The sequence below is a fragment of the Bufo gargarizans genome, chromosome 3 (assembly GCF_014858855.1).
Source record: "Bufo gargarizans isolate SCDJY-AF-19 chromosome 3, ASM1485885v1, whole genome shotgun sequence".
Classification (NCBI taxonomy): domain Eukaryota; kingdom Metazoa; phylum Chordata; class Amphibia; order Anura; family Bufonidae; genus Bufo; species Bufo gargarizans.
In genome coordinates, this window is record NC_058082.1 from 454,598,955 (window position 1) to 454,625,949 (window position 26,995).

At 46.3% G+C, this 26,995-nt stretch overlaps 2 protein-coding genes across 2 annotated transcripts in view; both read right to left on the bottom strand.

Moving 5' to 3' along the window:
• Positions 1-1,319: 1,319 nt before the first annotated feature.
• On the bottom strand, positions 1,320-22,391 carry LOC122930310 (coagulation factor V-like). Its single transcript, XM_044283580.1, has 5 exons — positions 22,233-22,391; positions 13,582-13,726; positions 13,302-13,453; positions 2,530-2,712; positions 1,320-1,834 (listed from the first exon to the last, which is right to left on the bottom strand). Exons 1-5 carry the CDS (start codon positions 22,371-22,373, stop codon positions 1,691-1,693), a joined length of 765 nt encoding a protein of 254 aa, XP_044139515.1. The 5' UTR covers positions 22,374-22,391; the 3' UTR covers positions 1,320-1,690.
• Positions 22,392-25,360: 2,969 nt separating this feature from the next.
• The window catches only part of F5 (coagulation factor V), a 170,906-nt gene continuing 169,271 nt past the window's right edge, over positions 25,361-26,995 (bottom strand). The window contains exons 25-26 of the mRNA XM_044283579.1: positions 26,570-26,752; positions 25,361-25,875 (exon numbers count right to left, since the gene is read on the bottom strand). Coding sequence (XP_044139514.1) covers positions 25,732-25,875; positions 26,570-26,752 — 327 coding nt within the window. The 3' untranslated portion in view covers positions 25,361-25,731. The remainder of the gene's footprint in view (positions 25,876-26,569; positions 26,753-26,995) is intronic.

The following is a 26,995-nucleotide window of genomic DNA, read 5'->3' on the forward strand; positions in this document are numbered from 1 at the left end:
AATAATTATCATGCCCCAGTAGTACTGACAGAAAAAAATATCAAAATACCTGACTCTCGCTCTATGCCTGTGACCTGAGTTGGCTGATTCCTGACGCGGGTGGTTGTGATGATGTTACCCCATGAAGACTGCTGTTCAACTGCTTCATAGGCTTCCGTTCTAGTGGCCTTAGAGTGAACTCTTCAGAAACCTTCTAAGCTCCCCCTAGCAATGGCTGCAGGGAGCCAGAATTTAATCTTTTAGGTCCATGGCGGGGATTTGGAGCTCTGTATCAGCGAGAAGGCTATAAAGATGTGGAATTAAGGTAATATAGGGCTACACGGCAACATGTGTCATGCAACAAAAAAGGCACAACTACACTCCGACGCGTGACATTTTTTGACGTGTTGTACCAATGTTGCACAACATTTTTTATGATTTTCAATGTTGTCGCATTGTGACATGCATCGACTGCAACACGACAGTCGCGCAATAATCCAACTTGGATGGATTTTTTGTGACTGTCATCCTGTAGTCGTAGCAAGTTACATCTCACAGTGTGACACTATCATTATAAAAAGTTATGCGACTTTTGTGTGAAAAGAAGTATTGTCACCATAAAGCCCTAGTCTTAAAAGTGAAGAGAGCCGACTTCTGGTACCCCCACCAATCAGCTGTTTGAATGGGATGCAGATCTCCAGAACAGCATAACACCATACATTCAGTAGTAGCCATGAGTGGTACTGCAGTGGGAGCATCATTGCAGTGCCACTCACGACACAAGCATCTGTAAGACACACAACAAAGTGCAATTTACACATATGACTGACTTGGGCTACATGGCGGCTCTGGTCGCGAGACATGTCAGTGGGGTCATATGACATAATACAAACGCAACATCACCGTTACTGAAAATCCAAACCTGATAGTCCACAATGTAAGTCACTTGCGACTGCGTCCTGTTTGCCAGTTTTTATAGCCAAATCGCATCTTGCGGGATAGCACGTCACAGATAAACCATGTACATTTTTGATGACACAACTTGAGGTTTGTGTAGCGGTAGCCTAAATTGCGGTTTACCATTGTGCAAAATTCACACGTAAAGATCACAATGTGGTTTCTGCTGTGGTTGTTCAGTTTGGAATAAATGACGCTAAATTGCGAGCATACACCCACTGGGGCTCCAAACAGGGCTTCCTTCTTGACTCGGTTGTGGCTTTAATCCATATATAACTGCTGTGTTCCAAACAGAAACCTTGGTTTGCTTATGGGCTGCTGGTAGTCAAGTCTTTTTGACATAGGAGCCCCTGAGAATATAATAAAATGAAACCACAGACATATATATTAACACGTTTTTTTTTATTGGAGAACACTTTTGCGGATAAAAAAATGCTCATGATATAAACTCACAGAAAACCCATGTGAAGGACATTTTTCTGCTGGAGGATACGATGTTTGGTAGATGTAGAGAAATAGGTACACGAATAATAAGCATTCTCAGAAAGAAGCAATGATGTAATAATAACAACACAAAAGATATAAATAATAAACTCAATAATCAAAAAGAAGAAATTGTATGAACGTTCAGAGCCTTCGATTCACTGAAAAGTATGACAAATGCGTAGCTGGTTTTTAGAAATACTGAAAACTACCACCCTTGTAACTATGTAACTGATGGTACCATAAAAATCAGTGCAAAGAGTGCAATGATTTATGTATCACAGCCATACACTTCCAGCCTCATCATAATGCTTTGGTTCCAACTTTTGGGAATAATCCTCAGAAATCGTGAAAATATTGGCGGATTGAATTCATTCTTAGCATATCCAAAGCTGTTGCTATTTCCTTTGAATATCTGAAATAGTAAAAGTAAAGGACATTTTAATTTTCACTTATTCCAATTTAGCGCCCAGAACTAAATTGCAAGTGTCATAGTAAATCTGTTTTCACTTTTTTATCGGGTATTGAGTGCAGAATGATAAGAGAAAACTTTATTTATTTTTTAATTGTAGCTCAAGACTACAACATAATAAAATATGAAAAAAAGGGTCTGAAGACTTTCCAAATGCATTGTATGTGTGGAAAGATTTATGAATGATTTATAAAGCAGTAAGACATGATTAAAGGAGCTATCCAAGAGCTAGACAGACCTCCCAGAGTGGCCTACCCGCGGTGGAGATCGTGCTTATCTGGTCCGTAGATGGGGGAACACGTGGCCGCTGCAGCCAATCACAGGCCTCAGAGGTGACTTGCTCCCCTTCCATTACGACCACTGGTGACATGATGCAAGGGGAGCAACCCAGTGGCGGGTACCAGGTAAGAATGATCTCCACCACAAGTTGGCCCCCTCTGGGAGGTCTAACTTTGAAGCATTTGTCTGATTATGAGCACGATTTTACAGTTTACAGGTGTGTGTTCCTGCTACTGTGATTAGTACCGACGATGTGTAGGGGCACAACTTACAACCGGAATGGTATAGTCCATACACAATGTAACTGTGTAATTATACTGTTTAAAAAAAAAAAAACAGAAATAGTCCTCTGTAGTTACCTTTTCCATTGATGTGGAACTATCCATGTAAGACTTCCAGTTCCTTCCATTGTCACTGTATTGGACAATGTAGGACATCACATACATCTCAACTGTAAGGGATTTGGCACCTTGTGTCATCAGTCCAGTGATTTTCTTGGTCACAAGGAAATCTACTTGCAGCCACTGCTGATTGTTGTTTGACTACATAAGAAATACAAATTAGCATGAATTAGTATACAACCGGTACAGAAAGAGAGAGGATCCTGCCTCGAGAGCTTGCACTCTATGTTGCTGAATATAGTGTTAAGCTGCCATGCAGACATCCATAGACAGGAAATCCTCAGTTCAATCATCTCGGAAATTCATTAAAAAATACTATTTTGATGTGCCTTTGCTAGATTCTGATTGCGGACTTAAAGGGGTTGTCCGGGTTCAGAGGACATACCTCCATTTTCAGCCAGGCAGTCCCCCTGACTTGAGCATCGGAGCAGTTTTTTGGCACTGTTTTTATTTTATTTTTATTAAGGTGTTCATGTGAGGGGTTAGGTATTTTTATAGAGCTAGTTGTTACGAACGCGGCGTTACCTAATATGTATACTTTTTTTAAATTTATTTCACAATAATAGCATTTTTGAAATAAAAAATGATGGTTTAATGTCTCCATGTTCTGAGAGCTATAGTTTTTTATTTTTTGAGCGATTTTCTTATGTAGGGGCTCATTTTTTGCGGGATGAGGTGACGGTTTTATTGGTACCATTTTGTGGGACATACGTGTTTTTGATCATTTGGTGTTGCACTTTTTGTGATGTATGTCTATTTTATAGATTTGTTATTCTATTTTTAACATTTTTTTTTAAATTACCCAAAATTTTTTTTTACATATAAAACCTTTTTTTATTTATTATTTTTCTATTTTACACTTTGCGTCCCCCGTAAGGTCATACAAGACCTCTGGGGGACATTTAACTTCACTTTTTTTTTTTCACTAGTAGCCCCAGTTACAGTGGAAATACACCCCCCAGAGAGGCTTTACAGCATAATACAGCACTGTACAGCCTCAGTGCAGGGCTGATCGAGGTCAGTAGAAGACCCGACAGCTCCTGCACTCTCTTGGCCCCGGTGGTCACATGACTACCGGGCCGGGACAGGAAGGCCATAGCGCTTCCTGATCTGTATACACAGTGCTTACTGAGCGCTGTGTATACATAGATCTAGAAGTCAGGGACACCTGGGAACTGTCCCTGCCTTCTCCCTCACTGACAGCGGGCCCCCCGCTCGGAAGCTGCACGATTAGCGTGCAGCTGCCATCTCTGAATGAACATTTTAGAACATCCAATTAGAGATATAAAACCGCCCATAGGACGTTTATATCCTATGGGCGGTCCTGAAGTGGTTAAGAACAGTAGGCGCTCCAAGCCTGTAAGTTTGGTGCTACATATTAAGGAGAAGGCGGTTGCTGGGCAAGTGATTGTGTAGCACCTCTCATGTGGTCTCATGATCTTCTGCATTTTTTGTCATTGCTTATGTTGGGATAAATACATTGTATTTTAATAAGTCGGGAGGCTAATAAGCAGCAGCAAGAAACAAACCAGCTGCTGTTACAACATGTGATGGCTTTACCGGCGGCAGGAGCATCCCAGAGCGTCGACGATGCCCGGAAAGCTGTCGGTGCGGCGATCCCCAAGATGACCCCCTCGGATGACGTCGAAACCTATCTTGCAGTGTTCGAAAAAGATGGCCATGAGGGAGATCAATGGACTGAGGTCGTCACTTCGTTTCTGGCATCTGGACCCCAGCAGGTGTATTTCGACTTACCTGACGATCAAACGGCCGATTACCCGACAGTAAAGGATGAGATTCTGGCAAGACTGGGGGTGAATGTGTTGGTCCAGTGCATCAGTAGGAGTTTAACATGGCTAAACCCGCGAGACCTCAGTATTATGATCTACACCTGTTGCAAAAATAGCTGCAGCCTGACGTGCTGAGTTCCACTGCTATGCTGAACAGTCTGTTGGTTGATGTATTCTGGAGGGCTTTGCCATACACTCTCCAGCACTGGAGCGGCCAGGTATCTGGTAATGCCCTTGAGATGGTGGACCTGGTGGAACGCTATGAGGCTACCATGAATCTACAGGGGGGTTCTTTTGGAAGGGGGGCAGTCAAACACCGGAAATCTCCATCCCAGCCCCGGCGACTTGTGCCAACAAAACCTGCCCAGGATGTACCCCCTACAGACCCAGCTCCGATAGTCTGCTGGCCACATAAAAGAATGACTGTCCCCGTCGGGCTGAGCCCATGGACACTAACTATGGCTACCGCCACTCATTATATGGCAGGAAGCTGTGTGCCTCCGGTACCCCAGAGACTATAGACAAAAACCACTTGTGCCATGTGGAAGTAGGAAACAACGGTGGTGTTGCTGGACTCAGGGAGTCTGGTGTCCCTGGTAAGGGGTACACTGGTACGGCCCACTGAGTATACTGGCTGAAAAGTCAGGGTAATGTGTATTCATGGAGACTTAAAAGACTACCCCACTGCTATGGTGTCTCTGTCCACGGTTGCCGGCAGGTGGACCCACAAGGTGGCCATCGCCACCTATCTACACTATGAACTTATAATAGGGAGAGACTTCCCAGCACTGTGGCCTGCTACGAGAATTACCGATACCCATGAGACAGGGGTAACCCTAGCAGAGTGGCCCTGTTTAGGGGGAGACCAGAACCCTGGGAACCCGAGACCAAAGAGCCAGCAGTAGGGGTGACTGCTACTTCGGTGGAAGAGGGGGAGACAACCCCGCTAAGCGTGATGGTGGGAGACGTGGAGGACTTGCCGCCGGGTCCTGAATTGGCAGACCTCAATGTCTCCGGGGATAATTTTGGTACTACCCAACGTTGGGACCCAACCCTATCCCGAGCCTGGGGAAATGTGTTAATAGTAGATGGTGAACCACAACAACCTGGGGCAGTGTTTCCCCGTTTTGTGGTTCATCAGGATATGTTGTATTGGGTAAACCAACTATAGCCTATTGAACAGTTGGTGGTCCCCAAGGCATATCGCAAACTCGTGTTAGATCTAGCCCACCAACACGTTCTCGGGGTCACCTGGGGCTGCAGAAAACTCAGGATCGTATTCTACAGTGGTTTTACTGCATATTCAGAAAGGTGGAAGAGCTTTGTAAATCTTACCCGAGCTGTCAGATAACTAGCCCCCAGCCACATTTATGTAGTCCCCTCCCGATTATTGAGGTACCGTTTGACCGAATAGCTATGGATCTCAAAGGCCCAGTACCGAAGAGGGCATCAACACATCTTAGTCATTCTAGACTACGCCACTCGGTATCCGGAGGCGGTGCCACTGCGACATACCTCGGCCAAATTCATGAAGTTAATGGAAATGTTTTCCCGAGTAGGACTACCTAAAGAGGATCTGACCGACCAGGGGACCCATTTTATGTCCTAGGTGATGAGGGAACTGTAAGTTGGTGCACATAAAACAAGTACGGACGTCCGTTTACCATCCGCAAACGGACGGTCTGGTAGAAAGGTTTAACCAAACATTAAAAAATATGTTGAAAAGGGTAGTGTCTAAAGATGGGAAGGACTGGGACCTCCTTCTGCCCTATCTCATGTTCGCAGTGCGAGAGGTACCCCAGGCCTCTACTGGGTTCTCGCCCTTCGAAACTGCTATATGGCAGACACCCATGCGGTCTCTTGGACGTGGCCAAAGAGGCGTGGGAACAACAACCTACTCCACATAAAAGTATCATTGAATACGTTACCCATATGCAAGATCGGATAGAGACGGTGTTGCCTCTTGTTAGGGAGCATATAGAGGCAGCTCAGCTAGCCCAGAGTTGGGTCAGGTCGAGATCTTTAACCCGGCTGATCGGGTTTTGGGTCTGGTGCCGACCGTGGACAGTAAATTCCTGGATAGGTGGCAGGGGCCCTATGAGGTACTCGAGAATATTGAAGATATAAACTACCAGGTACACCAGCCAGGGCGGCGAAAGCTGAAGCAGGTTTACCATGTGAATTTACTTAAACCATGGAAAGATAGGGAAACCTGTACTCAGACAGGTTTTCTAGGAGAAGAGGTTCTGGCCCCTCTGTCTGATGCAAGTTCGACGAGTATCCCATGTCGAGAAGTTAGGACAAGCGCGATACTTTTCTGTTTTGGACCTCACAAGGGTACTGGCAGGCCAAAGAGAAAACTGCCTTCGTCACACCTGAGGGGCTGTATCACTAACTATAAGGTCTTATCCTTTGGTCTGCATGGTGACCCCGCCACTTATGGACATTGTGCTTTGTCCACATCGTTGGTAAGCTTCAGCTTACCTGGACGATATTGTCATCCACAGTACTGACTGGGAAAGTCACCTACCCAAAGTGCAGGCTGTAGTGGACTCCCTTCGAAAGGCTGGACTAATCGCTTAGGCTACTTTCACACTTGCGTTCAGAGCGGATCCGCCAAGACGGATCCGCTCATATAATGCAGACGATGGGATCCGTTCAGAACAGATCCGTCTGCATTATATTGTAGAAAAAATTCTAAGTGTGAAAGTAGCTTCAGACGGATCCGTCCAGACTTTACATTGAAAGTCAATGGGGGACGGATCCGTTTGAAAATTGAGCCATATAGTGTCAAATTCAAACGGATCCGTCCCCATTGACTTACATTGTAAGTCTGGACAGATCCGTTTGCCTCCGCACGGCCAGGCGGACACCCGAACGCTGCAAGCAGCGTTCAGGTGTCCGCCTGCTGAGCGGAGCGGAGGCCAAACGCTGCCAGACTGATGCATTCTGAGCGGATCCGCATCCACTCAGAATGCATTAGGGCATAACGGATGTGTTCGGGGCCGCTTGTGAGAGCCTTTAAACGGAACTCACAAGCGGAGCCCCGAACGCAAGTGTGAAAGTAGCCTAACCCGGAAAAAATGTGCGATATGGTTAGAGGAGACAAAATACCTGGGGTATGTCATTGGGCGCGGAGTCATCAAACCCCTAGTAAACAAAAGAGGCGATAAGAAATCGCCCCCGACCTGTCCCCACTAGGTAAGTAAAGTTATTTCTGGGAATAGTGGGCTATTACATGAGGTTTGTTCCCCACTCTGCTATGGTGACCACGCCATTGACAGGACTCTTAAAGGGACACAAGTCAGTGACCGTTCGCTGGGATAATCGGGCGGAAGAGGCTTTCTCCGCTTTGAAGTCTGCCCTGTGTGGGTCGCCGGTTTTGGTGACGCCCGACTTCAAAAGAAAGTTTATAGTACAGACCGATGCCTCCAAAGTAGGCCTCGGTGCTGTACTGTCTCAGGAAGTCAACGGGGAGGAGCATACCATTGTCTTCCTCAGCCGTAAGAACACCCCAGCCGAGACCAGGTATAGTATAGTGGAGAGAGAGTGCCTGGCCATCAAGTGGGCACTCGAGTCTCTCCGCTATTATTTGTTGGGAAGAAAGTTCTGCCTGGTGACTGACCACTCCCCTCTCAAATGGATTAGCCAGGCCAAGGAAAGAAATGCCCGGGTAACCCGATGGTTTCTGTCCTTACAAAACTTTACGTTTTTGGTGGAACACAGGGCAGGCCGGTTACAGGGAAACGCGGATGCCCTGTCCCGGGTACACTGTCTGGCGTGTGTTTACCCGTTCATACCTGTTTCCGCCAAATACTGATTGAGGGGTGCCATATACCTTCTTCCACTCAGCCTTCCGCTTCTGCACCCTCCTCATGCTCTGTATCTGCAACCTCCTTACTCTCTACTGTGTGCCCCCCCAAAGACACCACCACAACCACTCGAGGAGGTCTGGGAATTCCCATCCATTCCCAGACCTTACTGATGCACAGCCATTCTTGGCATCAGATGAGGAAGAGGAGGTAGCAACGGCCGCCACCCAGCGATCTGACGACAGTACCCAGATCAGCCCAAGGAGGGTGATCCCCGCTATTGCTGCCTACTTCGAGATCTCTAATGTCAGTGGTGGTGAAGGTGACGATGATGACATGCTGATGGACGTCACGTGGGTGCCCACAAGAGAGGAAGAGCAGGGAAGTTCAGAGGGAGAGACGGAGCAGCAGATAGGGAGGAGAAGCAGGCAGAACTCGCAATGCACAGGCAAAAAGCAGACTGCAAATGTATCTTGAGTGAGCCATCCACCATGCACGGTCACATCTTGCGCTCCCAGAATGCCGGCACATGGCTCCGCAGTGTGGGCGTTTTTTAACGTGTCAGCTGCTGATAATAGTGTTACCATCTGCAGCCTGTGCTGTCAACGCATAAGTCGCAGTAAGCCCAACACTCACCTAGGGACGGACCACCTTAAGAAGGCACCTGGCCTTCCATCACCGAGCCCAGTGGGAGCAACGCCGTCAGAACCCACAAAGCCACACTCCCGGCGCTCCACGTCCTACCTCTTCTCCTTCTCCTCTCTCCTCTCATTTGTCCTCCACTCCACCTTCCACCATGCCATCGTCGCGTTCATCTGGCACAAGGCTGGCTTCTGTTGCCCAAATATTTGAGCGTAAAAAAATGATGACGCTCAAACGGCTGACCGCTGGCTTGTCGGAACTGCTAGCCTGCCAACTACTGCCATATAAATTGGTGGACTCGGAGGCCATTTGTGGCCATTGGCACACCGCAATGGAAGGTCCCTGGAAGGAAAAATTTCTCCCAGAAGGGCATCCCTGAACTATATGGCCACGTTCAGCGGCAAGTTAATATATCATGCATCACAGCATGTAACCCATGGCACCCATGTGGATTTGGTGTTACAGCCACGGATTGCATGCAGGCCTGCCTCTTCTTCTCCTCCTCCTACTCCATCCTCTGTCTCCTCCTCAGCTGACTCCTCCTTTTCCACTGCTACCGCCTCTTCCACTGCACCCCCCAAGCTCCCCAGAACCTATTCAACGTGCCAGGTGAGACGTTGCCCAGCTGTGCTGCGGCTGTTGTGCCCGGAAGTCAAGAGCCACACCGGTCCTGAACTCCTTTCAGCTCTGCGGTCACAGGTCGATCAGTGGCTAACTCCACTCAATTTGACAGTTGGTAAAGTGGTGTGTGACAACGGTGCCAATCTGCTGAGCACGATGAAACAGGGCAAAATGATACACGTGCCGTGCATAGCACATGTCCTGAACTTAGTCGTGCAGCGATTCGTTGATAAATACCCCGGGGTCCAGGACATCTTGCGGCAGGCCAGGAAAATCTCTGGCCATTTTAGAAGATCTTACACGGCCATGGCTCGCCTTGCTGACATTTAGCGGTGACACCACTTGCCCGTCAGACGTCTGATTTGTGACAGCCCGACGTGCTGGAACTCCACCTTGTATATGCTTGATAGATATGAACTCTGCGGCAGGACAGGTTCTGGGGAGCTTGTTTTATTTTCACCGCGCCAGTGGCTGCTCGTGTGCGACGCATGCAGACTTCTGCGGCCATTTGATGAGATCACCAAACTGGTCAGTTGCATCAGTGACATCGTACTTTACGCCTTCTTTCTGGAGCGTGCATTGCGTTGTGTCATTGATCAAGCCGTCGAGGAGCAGGGGCTGGAAGATGAGGAAATCACAATGCTAAATGAATTCCCAGGGGGGCTACTCCATCTGAGACAAGTCAGCAGGAGTCTGAAGAGGAGTCAGAGGAGGATGGTGGTTCGGGGGAGTGGAAGGAGGAGCAAGGTTTTAAACTTTTCGGGGATCCCTGGTGTTGTCCGTGGCTGGGGGGAGAAGACCAAGAACGACATTCTCCAAGGCGATGAGCAGGAGCCAGGGTGCTCCACCACTTCCGATTTAGTGCAAATGGGGGCCTTCATGCCCCAGTGTTTGAAGAGGGACACCCGTATAAAAAGCATAAAGGTCAAGGACCTGTACTGGGTGGCAACATACTTAGACTCCTGGTACAAACACAAAATGGCGGACATGTTACCAGAGCATCACAGATGGCTGTCAGAATGCAGCATTTCCAGGCCTTGCTGCGAGAGATTCTGCATTCTGCTGTTGCAGGCACTGGCAGAGGAATTTCCACCCACAGCGAAACAGGTGCGCTTACCAGTCCTACCACGCCTGCAAAAAGAGGGCGGTTTGAAGATGTGTTGGTCACTTCGGATATGAAATCAATCTTACAACCAACCCATCGACAGACGCCCTCCATATCCAGCCTCAGGGAACGCCTAGACCGACAGGTGTCCGACGACATTGGGTTTAACGGCAGATGTGGAAGCTCTGAGAAGCGAGGAACCACTTGACTACTGGGTGTGCAGGCTTGACCTGTGGCCAGAGCTGGCACAATTTGCCATGGAACTCTTGGCTTGCCCCTCATCGAGTGTCCTGTCCGAAAGGACGTTCAGCGTAGCAGGGGGAATCGTGACCGATAAGCGCACTCGCCTAGCTCACGACAGTGGGGACTGGATCTCAGAGGAATTCAACACCTGTGATGACCACTTGTGATTGAATTTCTTAATGCCAGCCCACACATATCCGCCACCACCCAGAACAAAGAATGGTCCTTGCCTTATGTATATACAGAGGCATAAAAGGCCTTTTATGTCGGGTGAATGCCTAATTTTTTAGGCCTGTACTAGCCGACAGTTACATTTTTATCCTGTGACCGCCTAATGTACCTCCAGCCACAGAATCCAAAGTTCTTTGCTGTCAGGTGAATGCCTATTGCCTAATTTTTGGGGCCTATACTGGCCGACATTTATATTTTTATCCTGTTACCGCCTAATGTACCTCCAGCCACAGAATCCAAAGTTCTTTGCTGTCAAGTGAATGCCTATTGCCTAATTTTTGGGGCCTATACTGGCCAACAGTTACATCTTTATCCTGTGACCGCCTAATGTACCTCCAGCCACAGAATCCAAAGTTCTTGGCTGTTAGGTGAATGCCTATTAGCTAATTTTTGGGGCCTATACTGGCCAACAGTTACATTTTTATCCTGTGACCGCCTAATGTACCTCCAGCCACAGAATCCAAAGTTCTTTGCTGTCACAGGGTCATGGTATGGTGGTGTTATCCGGTCACTGTACAAAGGTATTATCCGTTCAATGTATGGCGGTGCTATCCAATAACTGGATGGCCATAACTCTATCCCTTTCCCTGCCCACACCATCCTTTTTTAAGCCAGGCATTAGCGGGAAAAAAATGCAGATTGCAGTGCTAAGGACCTTTGCGCCACAATCTGTGTCAGAAATACGCCTAACATAGATTTAATAAATGACCACCTAATTATATTATTATTTGGGGGGTAGAGCTAATATCTTTAAAGGGAACCTGTCACCAGGATTTTGTGCATAGAGCTGGGGACATGGGCTGCTAGATGGCCGCTAGCACATCTGCAGTACCCAGTCCCCATAGCTATGACCTGATATGAGTCCTGTATCCGGAGATGAGTCAAGCGGAAAGGAGCCCAGAACCGCCGCGCGTCCTCCGAATCTCCTCCTTGCTGGCTGACGTCACAGAGCTGGAGCGCCGAAATCTCGCGATGCGCGAGCTAGCTCATGCGTAGTTTCGTTCCCTGTGCTGATGCCAGTACAGGAAATGAACATGATGCCGACACTGCGCATGCGCTAGCTCGCGCATCGCGAGATTTCGGCGCTCCAGCTCTGTGACGTCAGCCAGCAAGGAGGAGATTCGGAGGACGCGGGGCGGTGCTGGGCTCCTTTCCGCTTGACTCATCTCCGGATACAGGACTCATATCCGGTCATTTGCATATGGATCAAAACTGTTTTTTAACACAATAAAAGCGCAGAGAGCTATTGGGACTGGGTATTGCAGATGTGCTAGTGGCCATCTAGCAGCCCATGTCCCCAGCTCTATGCAAAAAATCCTCGTGACAGGTTCCCTTTAAATTATATAGATTCTAGTGTATTGTTCTGTGCCCTGTATTTCCCAGTAGAAAAATGATCCTTGGGAACCACAGTCCTAATCCCTGACCACCAGGACCAGGTAGCGCTCTGTCAGTACATGGTGCCCTCCCCTCTCTGCTCCGCTGTGTACTGGTGCTTATTCTGACACTAGGGCTGGGTTCACATCCTATTTTTGCCATCCATTTAATGCATACCAAAAATGTATGCGTTAACAGATGCCTCAGACTGATGCCGTACAGTGGCGTCTGTTCACCATACAGTTCCATGGTAGAAAAAAAAATTATGTTAGCATATGCATTTTTTTACTGGACTCAGTAAAAAAAAAATTGTGCTGAACATTTGTATACATCAAACCGATAGGAAATAAAATTCTTCTAGGCTGCAGCAGGGCACATTTTTGAGAGTTTGCCTTTAAGAAGCATAAAAATAGCCCCTGATTAAAATACATATTTTTGGGGGGAATGTTTGCCAATGATCCCCCTCTGGTATGTCACTGTCCATGTTGTGGAACTATTTGTGCACCCATAGTTTGTATTTGGTGGCTGCAAATATGATCTGAAGGTTTTTCAAATTCGCCTGCCATTAAAGTGAATAGGGCCCGTCGCGAACAAAACATTTGATCGCGAAAGCGCGTTCGCAAAACAATCCCGGCCGATGTTCGTCCATCACTACTCTAGACCACCAGAAATATTATTTGAAAAACTTCTAGCCCACCAGGAATACTGTTTATAAATCCTTTGGACCACCAGGAATATTAATTATAAAACCTCTAGGCCACAAGGAATATTATTTATAACTCCTCTGGGCCACCAGGATTATTATTTATAAAACACATATAGCACCAGGAATATAATTTATGAAACCACAGGACTTCACCCATGTTATTTAATAACCCATTAGACTCACAGGACAATTATGTACTTCCATACCTTTGCTTGCCAAGCATTAATACTTCCAGCCTTGTTAAGACGTGCCAATGACGCTAACCATGAACCTGAGTACCAGGAAGACTTGTGTGAAGAAGCTGTTATTTGTGCATCTTTGATGTTATTGTTCTCCATACCAAGTGGTGCAGAACAACCTACAAAGAATACATTTTAGGGAAATGTAGTTAGTAAAGTAGGGTGAAAGTAAAATTTTGTAATTTTCTTCTGTCTCTAATGCCTGAGTTGTCCAAAGAACAAGCATTTCATTTACATTAATTGCTACCTTGTATTTCACACCCAAGTAACTCCATGCGAAGAGCAGGCTGATTGGTGAACCTTGTAGCAATTAACCTGATGTATCGTGCTGCAATTGGTGGGTTAAACTGGTTTTCTTTTGTACTAGATGAGTCAGAATTGCCTTCAAAGATCTGCAAGAGTAATAAAGTGTGTTAGTATTTTGTTATATAATAGTAGGAATACTACTAACGGATTTCATCTTATATATTTAGCTGCAGTAAATTGCCCTATAATGTGTGTATATATACACTGTATTTTCAACTTCATGAAACGCACCTTTTTCCCCTCAAAAGTAGGGGGAAAATGGCAGTGCATCTTATAAAGCGAATAGTGAAATCTTACATGGATAACACTTCGCAGACCGTGCTGTGCTGCATAGGCATAGCGGCCTACGATGTACCAGTTACAGTAAAGCTCTATCTCAGGGGGTGGGAGTAGGGGCTGGAGGCCGGTTGCACTGGCGGCGGGGCCCGATGCAGTCACTATAGTCCATTACATCAGTCATAGCTGTCTTCACATGTAAAGTATATACAGTTCATCTCCTTGTAGTGGTGCTGCTTTGTTAAACGAATCACCTGTGGTAGTACACACTATCAAAGCAGCGGGCAGGCCGGCAGTTACTGAGTGAGTGAGTGACGTGACGCTGCCAGCCTGCCTGCCTGCTGCTTTGACACACAGGGACATGAGGGGACACATTAATGACTGTAATACAGGAGAAAATCATTGGACACTAATGACTGTAACACATTGGGAAATGAGGGGAAACTAACACCAACATAAAGTGCCATATGTGTGTCATCCACAGATCCCTCCATAACAGTGTGTCATCCACAGATCCCTCCATAACAGTGTGTCATCCACAGATCCCTCCATAACAGTGTGTCATCCACAGATCCGTGAAAGAAGAATTGAGTTGTCCTGTGAGGGTGAGAACGGTGCGGGCGCACCTCTCCCCAAGGTACTGCTGTCAAGCGTAAGAGAAAAATCAAAGGGGCAGTAACAATTAAAACGTGATATTTATTGGTATGACTAAAACAAGTAAAGTCCCCTTACAAGACAGACAAACAGACACGGTCGGGTACTGTGTACAGGTGTGCCACTAAAGCAGTGACTCACTGTACCCAGGGTCCCTAGGGCGAGCCCTTTATAAGGCTGTGTGGACCCCAAGGGTCACGAGGTGCCACAAAAAGTGCTAATAGACCCCGGCAAGGGTGTCCTGGATCCCGCTTGGAGAGCAGGAGCAAGCCCAGTCGGGATAGAAAATAAGGATGGATCTTACCGGTACCAGGGCAAGCCGTGCTTGATGACGAACGGGCAATGCAGACGACCAAGGTAAGTTCTTATTCTAGCACATGGATAGGGTGTTCCGATCCGAGGGAAGGGTACTTCGTAGGTAAGGAAATGCCTTATGAAGAAGGGGGCCGCAAGGGGAACATCTGTCCCTGTAGCGCCCTACTTGACCTACTTGTGACCCTGTTGCCCTAACACAGGATCCGTGCCCCGCAAGGGGTGGTCCCGTCCGGAACCTTACCCTGCACTAAGGTCCCTAAGAGACCCTGTCAGGGTGATGGGGAGGGGAACACCTAATCTGGTTAGACTAAAGGTGGTGGTAACACCGTGGGCAAAATGAGATTGTGCTCATATGTCCCTGGATGTAATAAAAGGTACGCTCATATGTCCCTACGCGTTTCGTCAAAAATGGAACATACATAGAAAGAATACTAGTACTAACAACCTCTTGAGTCATCAGGGGACGGGGGTTGGTACTAGTGGCTGTTGTCTAAGTCACCAGGTGTCAGTGTTGTAATACTGGACGCCCGTGGCTTAGGACAGACTAAAGAAGGTCATTAAGTGTACTTAGTCTATTTAGAAGAGACCTCACAGCCACATAAGAAACTAAGCTTATGCTAGGCTATTAGGAGGGAGGTACTGGCTACCTCTAACCACTTAATGGTGAATAACGTGGTTGATTCTGTAGCTAGAGTGCGTATGGCAAATCCAGGTACATCTGAAACACACAAGATAAAAAGCGTACAAATGCCCTATGAGCTACTATGACAAGATTGATCTATTTAGTAGACAGCAACATACATAAGTACAATGACCCCCAAAAACAATATGTGGATAAGTAGTCTCCAAACATAGAGGTGGGGATTCGGGCAATAGAAGATGCTTGTACTTACAGTCAGGCCTTGGTGCATATGGCATCCAACTGGCTAGGCCGGCGTCATTCCGTTTTGTTGAGGCCGGATGTATGGCGTCTGGCAGCGCTGCTATACGCGCCGCTACTGTTTTTAAATGGTAAGGGGACGCTGCGCATGCGTGCGCCACTCTCCGATGGGTGGCGCAGGCTGATGACGCAGGCGCAGTCAAATGACCTGGCGGTCCCAATCTGATGACGCGGCCCACGTACTGGGTCACATGTATACGCGTCATCAGTCCGGAGTGCCGCGGCCGTCCCTCCGCTATGTGCGCCCATCTCCCAGTCCGTCCATCACCAGGCAGGTAAGCGCTGCCGAGTGGGCGGAGCTGGCTGACGCTGGAAGGGCGGAGATCGCGGCATCTCCGGAGAGCTGAGTGGGTGGAGCTGAGTGTATCCTTTGAACTCAGCTGCTACAAGCCACTCGCAAGTAGTGGGTCCATGGAGGGTCATAGTGACAGGTCCTCCATTCTGGACAACATAGTGGATATTTAACGGCAGGGCAGACCACAATGGCTAACGATAGGTAGCCTTATCTTTATTGGTATTACAGAAGCAAGCTACTAAGCAGCAATATGTAAAATAATTGCTGCATACTCTATCAAGATTAAATGTCAGTTGTAGCAGTATAGTTATGAGCCCCTCCAGGGTCCAATCCCCAAGAAACAGGGGGGGGGGGACCCAGATGAGTAGGAGTTGCCTGGAAGGAGGTATATACATAGGGTGGGGGCATATACATATTGTCCTTTCACAGGAAGCAACCGAACTGCAATTGTTCGTTTAAGCCTAGTGGATAAGTAGTTTTTAATTTAAAAATCCACCAACACTCACATTGAAGTATACGTTTGTCCCAATCGCCTCCACGTTGGGGTTTCTGGACATGTTCGATGCCCAGGAAGGACACCGCAGATGCACGGCCCCCATGATGGTTCTGGATGTGCCTTGCCACTGGAGTGTCCCTATCATTCCGTATGTCCCCGAGGTGCTCCCCCATCCTTTTGCGCAGTTCCCTGCGGGTCTTACCAACATATCGCTTGCCGCACTCACAGGTGATAAGATAGATAACACCTGTGGTGCGACAATTGATAAAATCACGTATGTGATAGGCACGACCAACTGGGTCCAACGCGAAGGATTTACTCTGAGTGAGCTGGCCGCAGAAACTGCAGTGTCCGCATCTAAAGCAGCCCTCAACCGGGTTGTCCAGCCACGTTCTAGGTTTCTCAGGTGGACAATAGTGGCTGTTCACCAATTTGTCTCTCAAGTTTGTGCCCCTCCTAAAGGTCACTGAGGGTTGAGGGCTTAGAACCGTGGTCAAGTCTGGGTCCATCAAGAGGGTCCCCCAGTTGCGGCCTATGATCTCTCTAACACCTGTGGTGCGACAATTGATAAAATCACGTATGTGATAGGCACGACCAACTGGGTCCAACGCGAAGGATTTACTCTGAGTGAGCTGGCCGCAGAAACTGCAGTGTCCGCATCTAAAGCAGCCCTTAACCGGGTTGTCCAGCCACGTTCTAGGTTTCTCAGGTGGACAATAGTGGCTGTTCACCAATTTGTCTCTCAAGTTTGTGCCCCTCCTAAAGGTCACTGAGGGTTGAGGGCTTAGAACCGTGGTCAAGTCTGGGTCCATCAAGAGGGTCCCCCAGTTGCGGCCTATGATCTCTCTTACGTTGGTAGATGCCGCATCAAAAGTCCCTATGACCCGTATTAGTCTCCTAGGGTCGCTGACCAGGTTCTTAATGGGGTGTAAAAGAGAGGTGCGTGTTTCAGCGCACGCTCTCTGGTAGGCCCTCTTGAGTGTCCTCTCTGGATACCCGCGTTCACGAAAACGCCTCCTCAGGTCATCGGCCTGGCGCTTAAACTCCCTGGTATCGGAGCAATTGCGTCTGAGTCTTAGGTATTGTCCGACCGGTATGCCCCGTTTAAGTGGGGTCGGGTGGCAACTATCCCACCTGAGAAGGGAATTTGTGGACGTTGTTTTGCGGTAGATGGTTGTTTGTACTCTACCGCCGCCACCCCTAGAGATGGAGATGTCAAGGAACGGAAGGTGATCCTTCACTATAACGGAAGTAAACCTAAGGTTTATGTTATTGACGTTCAGATCCTCAACGAATGCTGTGAACGCGTCCTCTGGCCCGCTCCACAGAACAAAAATATCGTCTATGTAGTGGGACCAGAGGACCACATGTTCCAAATACCTTCTAGGTGTGTCGCCAAAAACCAATGTCTCCTCCCACCAGCCCAGGAGCAGGTTCGCGTAGGAGGGCGCACACGAACTGCCCATGGCGGTGCCCCTGAGCTGATGGAAGATACGACTATCGAAGAGAAAAAAAATTCTATGAAGGATATAGTGTAGAAGTTGTAAAACCAGGTTATTATGTGCAATGTACTGTAGTCCCCTGGCTCTTAGGAAATGGGCCACTGCATCCAGTCCCCTGTCATGCGGTATGGACGAATACAGGGCCTCAACGTCAATAGACGCCAAGAGCCAATGCGGTTCCATCTCTATATTCTCAAGTTTGGTTAAGAGATCCCCGGTATCTTTCACATACGAGGGCAGCGATTGTACAAAAGGACTTAGAATCTGATCTATGTAGATACCTACATTTTGTGAAAGATTCCCTACTCCTGATACAATCGGACGTCCCTTAATAGGTGTTGTCTCTTTGTGAACCTTTGGCAGGCAATAAAAGGTCGCCATTACTGGGTGGGGGGGATAGAGAAATGCGAACTCATCCACACTGATGAGCTTGTCCGACTTAGCTTGAGTGAGGATGTCTAGTAGTTCTTTTTGGAATCTACAGGTGGGGTTGGTGGGCAGAACTTCATATCCCTGGGTGTCTTGGAGAATAGTAAGGCACATATCTTTGTAATCTGAGGTGTTCATAACAACTACATTGCCCCCTTTGTCTGAGGGTTTGATCACTATTTGTCTTTCTTTCTCTAGTGTCTGTAGTGCACCCCTCTCTCCCTTACTACAATTGAACCTCATGGAGGTAGAGTCCATGGTAGAGAGTTCTGTTAGGGTATGCTTGAGGAAGACGTCAATACACGAGATTTCCCCAGTGGGCGGCATTTTAGAGCTCTTATTTCTCAGGTCAGTAAAGGGACCTTTGCCTTCAGGGTTGCTTGGCATGCTATCCAGATTATACAAAAAACGAACATCGCCAAGGATCTCCACCGGTATCCCAAGCTCGCGACTTTCTTTTTTGTCCCTTAGTTGGAAGTGTTTATGCCACCTAAGTTTACGTGCGAACAGGTGGAGATCCTTGGTCCAGCGAAATAGGTCAAATCTGGTGGTCGGTACAAACGATAGGCCCCGTCTCAAGATCTTGACCTCAGTTGGAGTCAGAGGTCGAGATGACAGATTAATCACAAGCCTATCGTCAGTCAACACTGTTGTGTTGCCGGGGGTTGGTTGATGCGATTCCGCAGATGGTAATGCATCCCTTGATCTAAAAAAGTAGATGATGAGGAGGATGGTTGTGAGGTAGGGGAATACATTGCGGTTGATTGCTATAATGGTTTGTATTATAGCGACCTCCCCGACGCCTTCCTTTATACCCTCCCCGGCCCCGGCCCCTAGTTTTGGGTTGTCTCTCTCTTTCGTTATCCGAGATGTCGGTCTCGGTAGAGGATTGATCTGTTTTTTGGGGGTTATCGGGGTTTGTCAGAAAAAGGTATGCTTTGTTTTCTTTAAAGTCCTGTGAATCTCTGGAGAACTGTCTATGTTTGCGTTCTTTGAGGTGATACTGATAACGCTCGATGGTATTCTGCAGTTGTGTTTCCTTATTACTGAACTCGGGGTCTTGATGGAATCTCTTTGTAATGTCGATCTACTCGTTCAAGAACAATCCTTTCCTCATCTAAGAGTATCTGCATGAACCTAAGGGAACTATTGTCGCCTCCTTTTCCCACTTTCTCAGTAGGTCGGGATTTCTAATGCGATTGGCAGGAGTCAGGGATATGCGAAGACCACGTGGTACTATGCCCTGTTTTATGTATTGGTCTAGGCCCTGTACTTCCCACCAGGAGCTAATGTGCTCCTTATATATGCGTGTGAGTTCGGTGAAAGCTCCGTTTAAGGTGGGGGTGTACTTTTTTTGCGTGAAGGCTTGCTCTGAAAAGACTGTTTTGGCCTCGTTAAGCCAAAAGTCCCTATCTAAGCCTGTGGTTAGGAAACCTGCCATATCCACAAGGCACAAGAATAGTGAAAGAAGAATTGAGTTGTCCTGTGAGGGTGAGAACTGTGCGGGCGCACCTCTCCCCAAGGTACTGCTGTCAAGCGTAAGAGAAAAATCAAAGGGGCAGTAACAATTAAAACGTGATATTTATGAAGTACCCTTCCCTCGGATCGGAACACCCTATCCATGTGCTAGAATAAGAACTTACCTTGGTCGTCTGCATTGCCCGTTCGTCATCAAGCTCGGCTTGCCCTGGTACCGGTAAGATCCATCCTTATTTTCTATCCCGACTGGACACCCTCGCCGGGGTCTATTAGCACTTTTTGTGGCACCTCGTGACCCTTGGGGTCCACACAGCCTTATAAAGGGCTCGCCCTAGAGACCCTGGGTACAGTGAGTCACTGCTTTAGTGGCACACCTGTACACAGTACCCGACCGTGTCTGTTTGTCTGTCTTGTAAGGGGACTTTACTTGTTTTAGTCATACCAATAAATATCACGTTTTAATTGTTACTGCCCCTTTGATTTTTCTCATCCACAGATCCCCCATAACAGTGTGTCATCCACAGATCCCGCATAACAGTGTCATCCACAGATCCCCCATAACAGTGTCATCCACAGACCTCCTATAACTGTCATCCACAAATCCCTCCCAAAACAGTGCATCATCTATAGATCCGTACCCATAAGTGTCATCCACAGATCCCCCATAACAGTATCATCTACAGATCCCCCATAACAGTGTGTCATCCACATATCCCCCCATAACAGTGTGCCATCCACATATCCCCCCATAACAGTGCGTCATTCACAGATCCCCCATAACAGTGTCATCTACAGACCCCATTAGTTCAAAACCCACCAAAAGCAAAAACCATTTTTTTCTTATTATTTTCCTCCTCAAAAACCTAGGTGCGTCTCATCATCAGGTGCGTCCTATAAAGTGAAAAATCTTTGCCTGAATGAGCATTTATACAACTTACCAACTGATTTTAAACGAAGACAGTTCCCACTTCATGCCTTCACCTTACTAGAGGGGGCGGGGCCGGAGGGGGCGGGGCCGGGGCGGGGGGGGGGGTTGGGTACGTACCTGTTGTGGAGAGTGGAGGGACTAGGGAGGGTCCTGCCGGCCGCACTGGCGCCAGTCAGATTCGGCGCTATGCGGCTGGCGGCTAATAATAGGCTAATCTGACTGCCCGAATTTCGAAACCAATCTGGCTGGCGCAGCTCTCAGACTGAGGCAGTGTGTTACTAGCTGCAGGACTGCCCTTCCACTGCATGATGGAGCCCGAGGAATCCTTCATAAAAGTGAGTGCAGTGCATATGTGATCTGTAGTATGTGTCTGTATGTAATAACATGCGTACTGGGCAGCCCTTCTCATCTGCCCCATCATAACAGATCATAACATCGGAGGTGATCAGAGAGGTGCAGGCTGCCCAATCAACAAGGTTGGCTCCCCCTGTCAGGTCCTGTTCCTTCTGTGCATGCTGCAAGCTGAGGCATAGAGGGAGAAAAGTCTCCTCAGTGAAGTGAGGAGCAGGAAGTTCTGCTTTAGGTATTGTGTGTCCTCAGGGGGAAGAATAAAGCTGTGGCCAATGATTCTAAAGGAAATGGAGTCGCAAGAAATTCAGGATGGAATTCTGGGTTTGGAGAGTTATGACGATGTTCCAGAAGAAGATGACTTAACTGTATTTGAATAAATGTAGATTGTTGTACCATACTTAATAAAAATAAGACATCCCCTGAAAATAAGCCATAGCGTGTCTTCTTGAGGAAAAATAAATATAAGACAGTTTCTTATTTTCAGGGAAACACGGCACTATACAAATACTTAATATTAGGCCAGTCATATGGCCATTGAAAGTATAAGATCTATGCAGAGTAGGGGCATCCTTTGACTGAGCCAGCACCTCAGTATTTCCACAGGGTCTTATAAACACCTATAGTCAAAAAACTATCCTTGAGTCACTGTATTCTGGCAGGGTTAAACAATTCATGCCATTACTAGCTAATTCATGCCTGACTTTCAGAGCTCTAAACAAAGCAAGGTGATAAAACCATAATGGCAACCATATTGGTATTTTCCCAGAAATCTAAGAAATGATTCAAAAGATTCTCTTCTTTTTGAGAAATGTGGACAAGTAACATGAACATTTCAGGTGGGAATCTGGTGACAAAGTTAAAATATAATGTATTAGGTCATAACTTTTGGATAAAAAGTACCGCAATGAAATAATTCAAAACCTTTACCTTATGTATTGCCGTGCTGTTCCCTTTGAAAACATTCCACTTTCTCCTATCTTTACTGTATGCAATAAAAAACTCCTTGATGTAATACTGTGTAAAATATTTACTTGCTCCTTGCGTTTGTATTCCAGAGATTAAGAACATTTTTTGCAGATCAACCTAGAATATAACAAGGGCATACATTTATTTTTACATTATATTTAGAGACGAACGAATCAAATCCCACGAAGTGGAGTTCGATCTGAATTTCAGGATAAATTTGATTCGCCTCAAAGCCAAATTTCCTCGTGCTTCGTGTCAGCGAATCAATTTAACCTGAAATAGTGTAAAAATCAAAAAAAGTTCAAACTTACCTCCTCAATTTGCTCGCAACGGGCCGCCAGCCTCCATCTTGATTCAACATCTCGGCCGAAATCCTGTGCGTGGTGACGTATGATGTCACCACGCCGGCCTGTGTGATGACGTAATCTCGCGCCACGCAAGATTTCGCTCCAGATCTTCAAGCAAGATGGCAGCAGCGGCCGGCCCATCGCGAGCAAATGGAGGCGGTAAGTTTATTAAAATAAATGTTTGTATTTTACATTCAGATGCTGCAAACATGTATAATGGCGGCATCTGAGGGGCAAAATGACAGGGGTGGCGCTATCGCAGCTCCCTGTCATTTCACCCGCTACTTACAAAGAAATGCGCTTTGTGACGAAGTAATTGATCACGCAGCAAAATTTTGGGTAAAATTCGGCAAATCAGCCAAATCGAACTTTTCAATTATTCGCTCATCTCTAATAATATTATATATACTTAAAGTAAGAAATATGGCAATGGAACTGGTATCTTGAAATAGAAAGACTTTGTAAATCTAAGAGCTCATGCACACGACCGTATGTATTTTGCGGTCCACAAAAACGGATCTGCAAAAAACATGGATGACGTCAGTGTGCATTATGTATTTTGGGAACGGAACAGCTGGACCCTAATAGAACAGTACTATCCTTGTCCGTAAAGCGGACAATAATAGTATATGTTAGATTTTTTTGCGGAACGGAAATACGGACATACGGAAACAGAATGCACACGGAGTAACTTCCACTTTTTTGCGGACCCATTGAAAAGAATGTTTCCGCATACGGTCCGCAAAAAAAACGGAACGGACACGGAAAGAAAATACGTTTGTGTGCATGAGCCCTAAATCAGTTAAAGAGGTTGTCTGGTTGTTTAAAATTGATGGTCCATAGGTTTGGATAAACCATCAATTATAAAGAACTGGATATTTCCTGTAATAAAGATTAAAGGGCTTTTCCTGGTTTTACACATAGAAGGCTTTAAGGAGTATTCCCATCCTAGACATTTATGGCATCTATGGCGGACTGGCCATAGACCTTACAGGGAAATTCTGGCACATGGATGACCTTAATGTGCACCTCTTAATCATTGTGACGCAATTTACATCAGCGCAGGACAAATTAAGACTTTTTATTTTTTCTTCACTATTTTAAAGGGAGTCTGTCACCTACAGATGTAGCCGAGCTAAAGTTGTTTATGATAACCAACATAACACTGTGCCATGTGTTATCTCGTGATAAAAGCCAGTGTAAAACATTGAAAAGTTAGTTATCTTTTTCTTGCCATTCTTTACTTATTGCGTTAACCATCAAGTTTAGCTCTGCTGCATCTGTACTTTACACATGTTGAACTGTCATCATTGCCCTGTAGGTGATAGGAACAGTTAACAGACCTTACCTTTCTTTCTGTTTTCTGTGTATGGCTCCTTGTAGATTAGCGTTCCTCCCACAGCGAGTCCGCATCGCAGCACCCGGCCTGACCTCCCTACATTCCAGAACTGTAAGGGTTACATAGCATCATAAATCAATATAATGCTATGTGACCCCCGGCAGCGATGGGAGGTCAGGCCAGGTGCTGCATTGCAGACTCGCTGCGGGAGGAGCGCTCGTCTGCAAGGGGCCTATCTGATAAAAAAAAGGTTGTATCTGAATTTTTTTTATATATTCGAATGACTTGCAAGTGCCCGGGGGCATTCCCCATTGATGCAGGTGCCCAAGTCCTCCGGAGAATGCCATTGATCTCTCCTCCCATGTTTCACTGTATGACAGCCCAGTGCCACTGACTCTGCTCCTTGAAATCCCACTCCAGCTCGCTTCACTGCCGGGGTCGGGCATGTGCAGTCAGTTCACTGATGCAGCTGCCCACAGTGGGCAGTGTATGGCGCATGCCTGGACCTGGCAGTGAAGTGAGCAGAGTCAATGAGGTAAGGACACTGGGCTTTCTTATAGTGAGACATGGTAGGAGAGATCAACAGCAGTCTTCAGAGGCCATAGGTGCTTCCATTAATGGCGAACGCCCCCATCCACACTTGTTTTCTTCAACATCAGATACACAGAAAACAGAAAGAAAGATACGATCTGTTAACTGTTTATATCACCTTAAGGGCAATGATGACTGTGATTCAGCTGTTTGAATGGGATGCAGAGCTCCAGAACAGCATAACACCATACATTCAGTAGTAGCCATGAGTGGTACTGCAGTGGGAGCATCATTGCAGTGCCACTCACGACACAAGCATCTGTAAGACACACAACAAAGTGCAATTTACACATATGACTGACTTGGGCTACATGGCGGCTCTGGTCGCGAGACATGTCAGTGGGGTCATATGACATAATACAAACGCAACATCACCGTTACTGAAAATCCAAACCTGATAGTCCACAATGTAAGTCACTTGCGACTGCGTCCTGTTTGCCAGTTTTTATAGCCAAATCGCATCTTGCGGGATAGCACGTCACAGATAAACCATGTACATTTTTGATGACACAACTTGAGGTTTGTGTAGCGGTAGCCTAAATTGCGGTTTACCATTGTGCAAAATTCACACGTAAAGATCACAATGTGGTTTCTGCTGTGGTTGTTCAGTTTGGAATAAATGACGCTAAATTGCGAGCATACACCCACTGGGGCTCCAAACAGGGCTTCCTTCTTGACTCGGTTGTGGCTTTAATCCATATATAACTGCTGTGTTCCAAACAGAAACCTTGGTTTGCTTATGGGCTGCTGGTAGTCAAGTCTTTTTGACATAGGAGCCCCTGAGAATATAATAAAATGAAACCACAGACATATATATTAACACGTTTTTTTTTATTGGAGAACACTTTTGCGGATAAAAAAATGCTCATGATATAAACTCACAGAAAACCCATGTGAAGGACATTTTTCTGCTGGAGGATACGATGTTTGGTAGATGTAGAGAAATAGGTACACGAATAATAAGCATTCTCAGAAAGAAGCAATGATGTAATAATAACAACACAAAAGATATAAATAATAAACTCAATAATCAAAAAGAAGAAATTGTATGAACGTTCAGAGCCTTCGATTCACTGAAAAGTATGACAAATGCGTAGCTGGTTTTTAGAAATACTGAAAACTACCACCCTTGTAACTATGTAACTGATGGTACCATAAAAATCAGTGCAAAGAGTGCAATGATTTATGTATCACAGCCATACACTTCCAGCCTCATCATAATGCTTTGGTTCCAACTTTTGGGAATAATCCTCAGAAATCGTGAAAATATTGGCGGATTGAATTCATTCTTAGCATATCCAAAGCTGTTGCTATTTCCTTTGAATATCTGAAATAGTAAAAGTAAAGGACATTTTAATTTTCACTTATTCCAATTTAGCGCCCAGAACTAAATTGCAAGTGTCATAGTAAATCTGTTTTCACTTTTTTATCGGGTATTGAGTGCAGAATGATAAGAGAAAACTTTATTTATTTTTTAATTGTAGCTCAAGACTACAACATAATAAAATATGAAAAAAAGGGTCTGAAGACTTTCCAAATGCATTGTATGTGTGGAAAGATTTATGAATGATTTATAAAGCAGTAAGACATGATTAAAGGAGCTATCCAAGAGCTAGACAGACCTCCCAGAGTGGCCTACCCGCGGTGGAGATCGTGCTTATCTGGTCCGTAGATGGGGGAACACGTGGCCGCTGCAGCCAATCACAGGCCTCAGAGGTGACTTGCTCCCCTTCCATTACGACCACTGGTGACATGATGCAAGGGGAGCAACCCAGTGGCGGGTACCAGGTAAGAATGATCTCCACCACAAGTTGGCCCCCTCTGGGAGGTCTAACTTTGAAGCATTTGTCTGATTATGAGCACGATTTTACAGTTTACAGGTGTGTGTTCCTGCTACTGTGATTAGTACCGACGATGTGTAGGGGCACAACTTACAACCGGAATGGTATAGTCCATACACAATGTAACTGTGTAATTATACTGTTTAAAAAAAAAAAACAGAAATAGTCCTCTGTAGTTACCTTTTCCATTGATGTGGAACTATCCATGTAAGACTTCCAGTTCCTTCCATTGTCACTGTATTGGACAATGTAGGACATCACATACATCTCAACTGTAAGGGATTTGGCACCTTGTGTCATCAGTCCAGTGATTTTCTTGGTCACAAGGAAATCTACTTGCAGCCACTGCTGATTGTTGTTTGACTACATAAGAAATACAAATTAGCATGAATTAGTATACAACCGGTACAGAAAGAGAGAGGATCCTGCCTCGAGAGCTTGCACTCTATGTTGCTGAATATAGTGTTAAGCTGCCATGCAGACATCCATAGACAGGAAATCCTCAGTTCAATCATCTCGGAAATTCATTAAAAAATACTATTTTGATGTGCCTTTGCTAGATTCTGATTGCGGACTTAAAGGGGTTGTCCGGGTTCAGAGGACATA

Excerpts from the sequence above, each read along its gene's own strand:
- LOC122930310 (XM_044283580.1), bottom strand. The coding sequence starts at position 22,373 with ATGTTCTTAATCTCTGGAATACAAACGCAAGGAGCAAGTAAATATTTT. Across the intron at positions 2,713-13,301 it reads TTAATGCTTGGCAAGCAAAG|TCAAACAACAATCAGCAGTG; the intron begins GTATGGAAGTAC and ends TTTCTTATGTAG. Across the intron at positions 1,835-2,529 it reads GTTCCACATCAATGGAAAAG|ATATTCAAAGGAAATAGCAA; the intron begins GTAACTACAGAG and ends TTACTATTTCAG.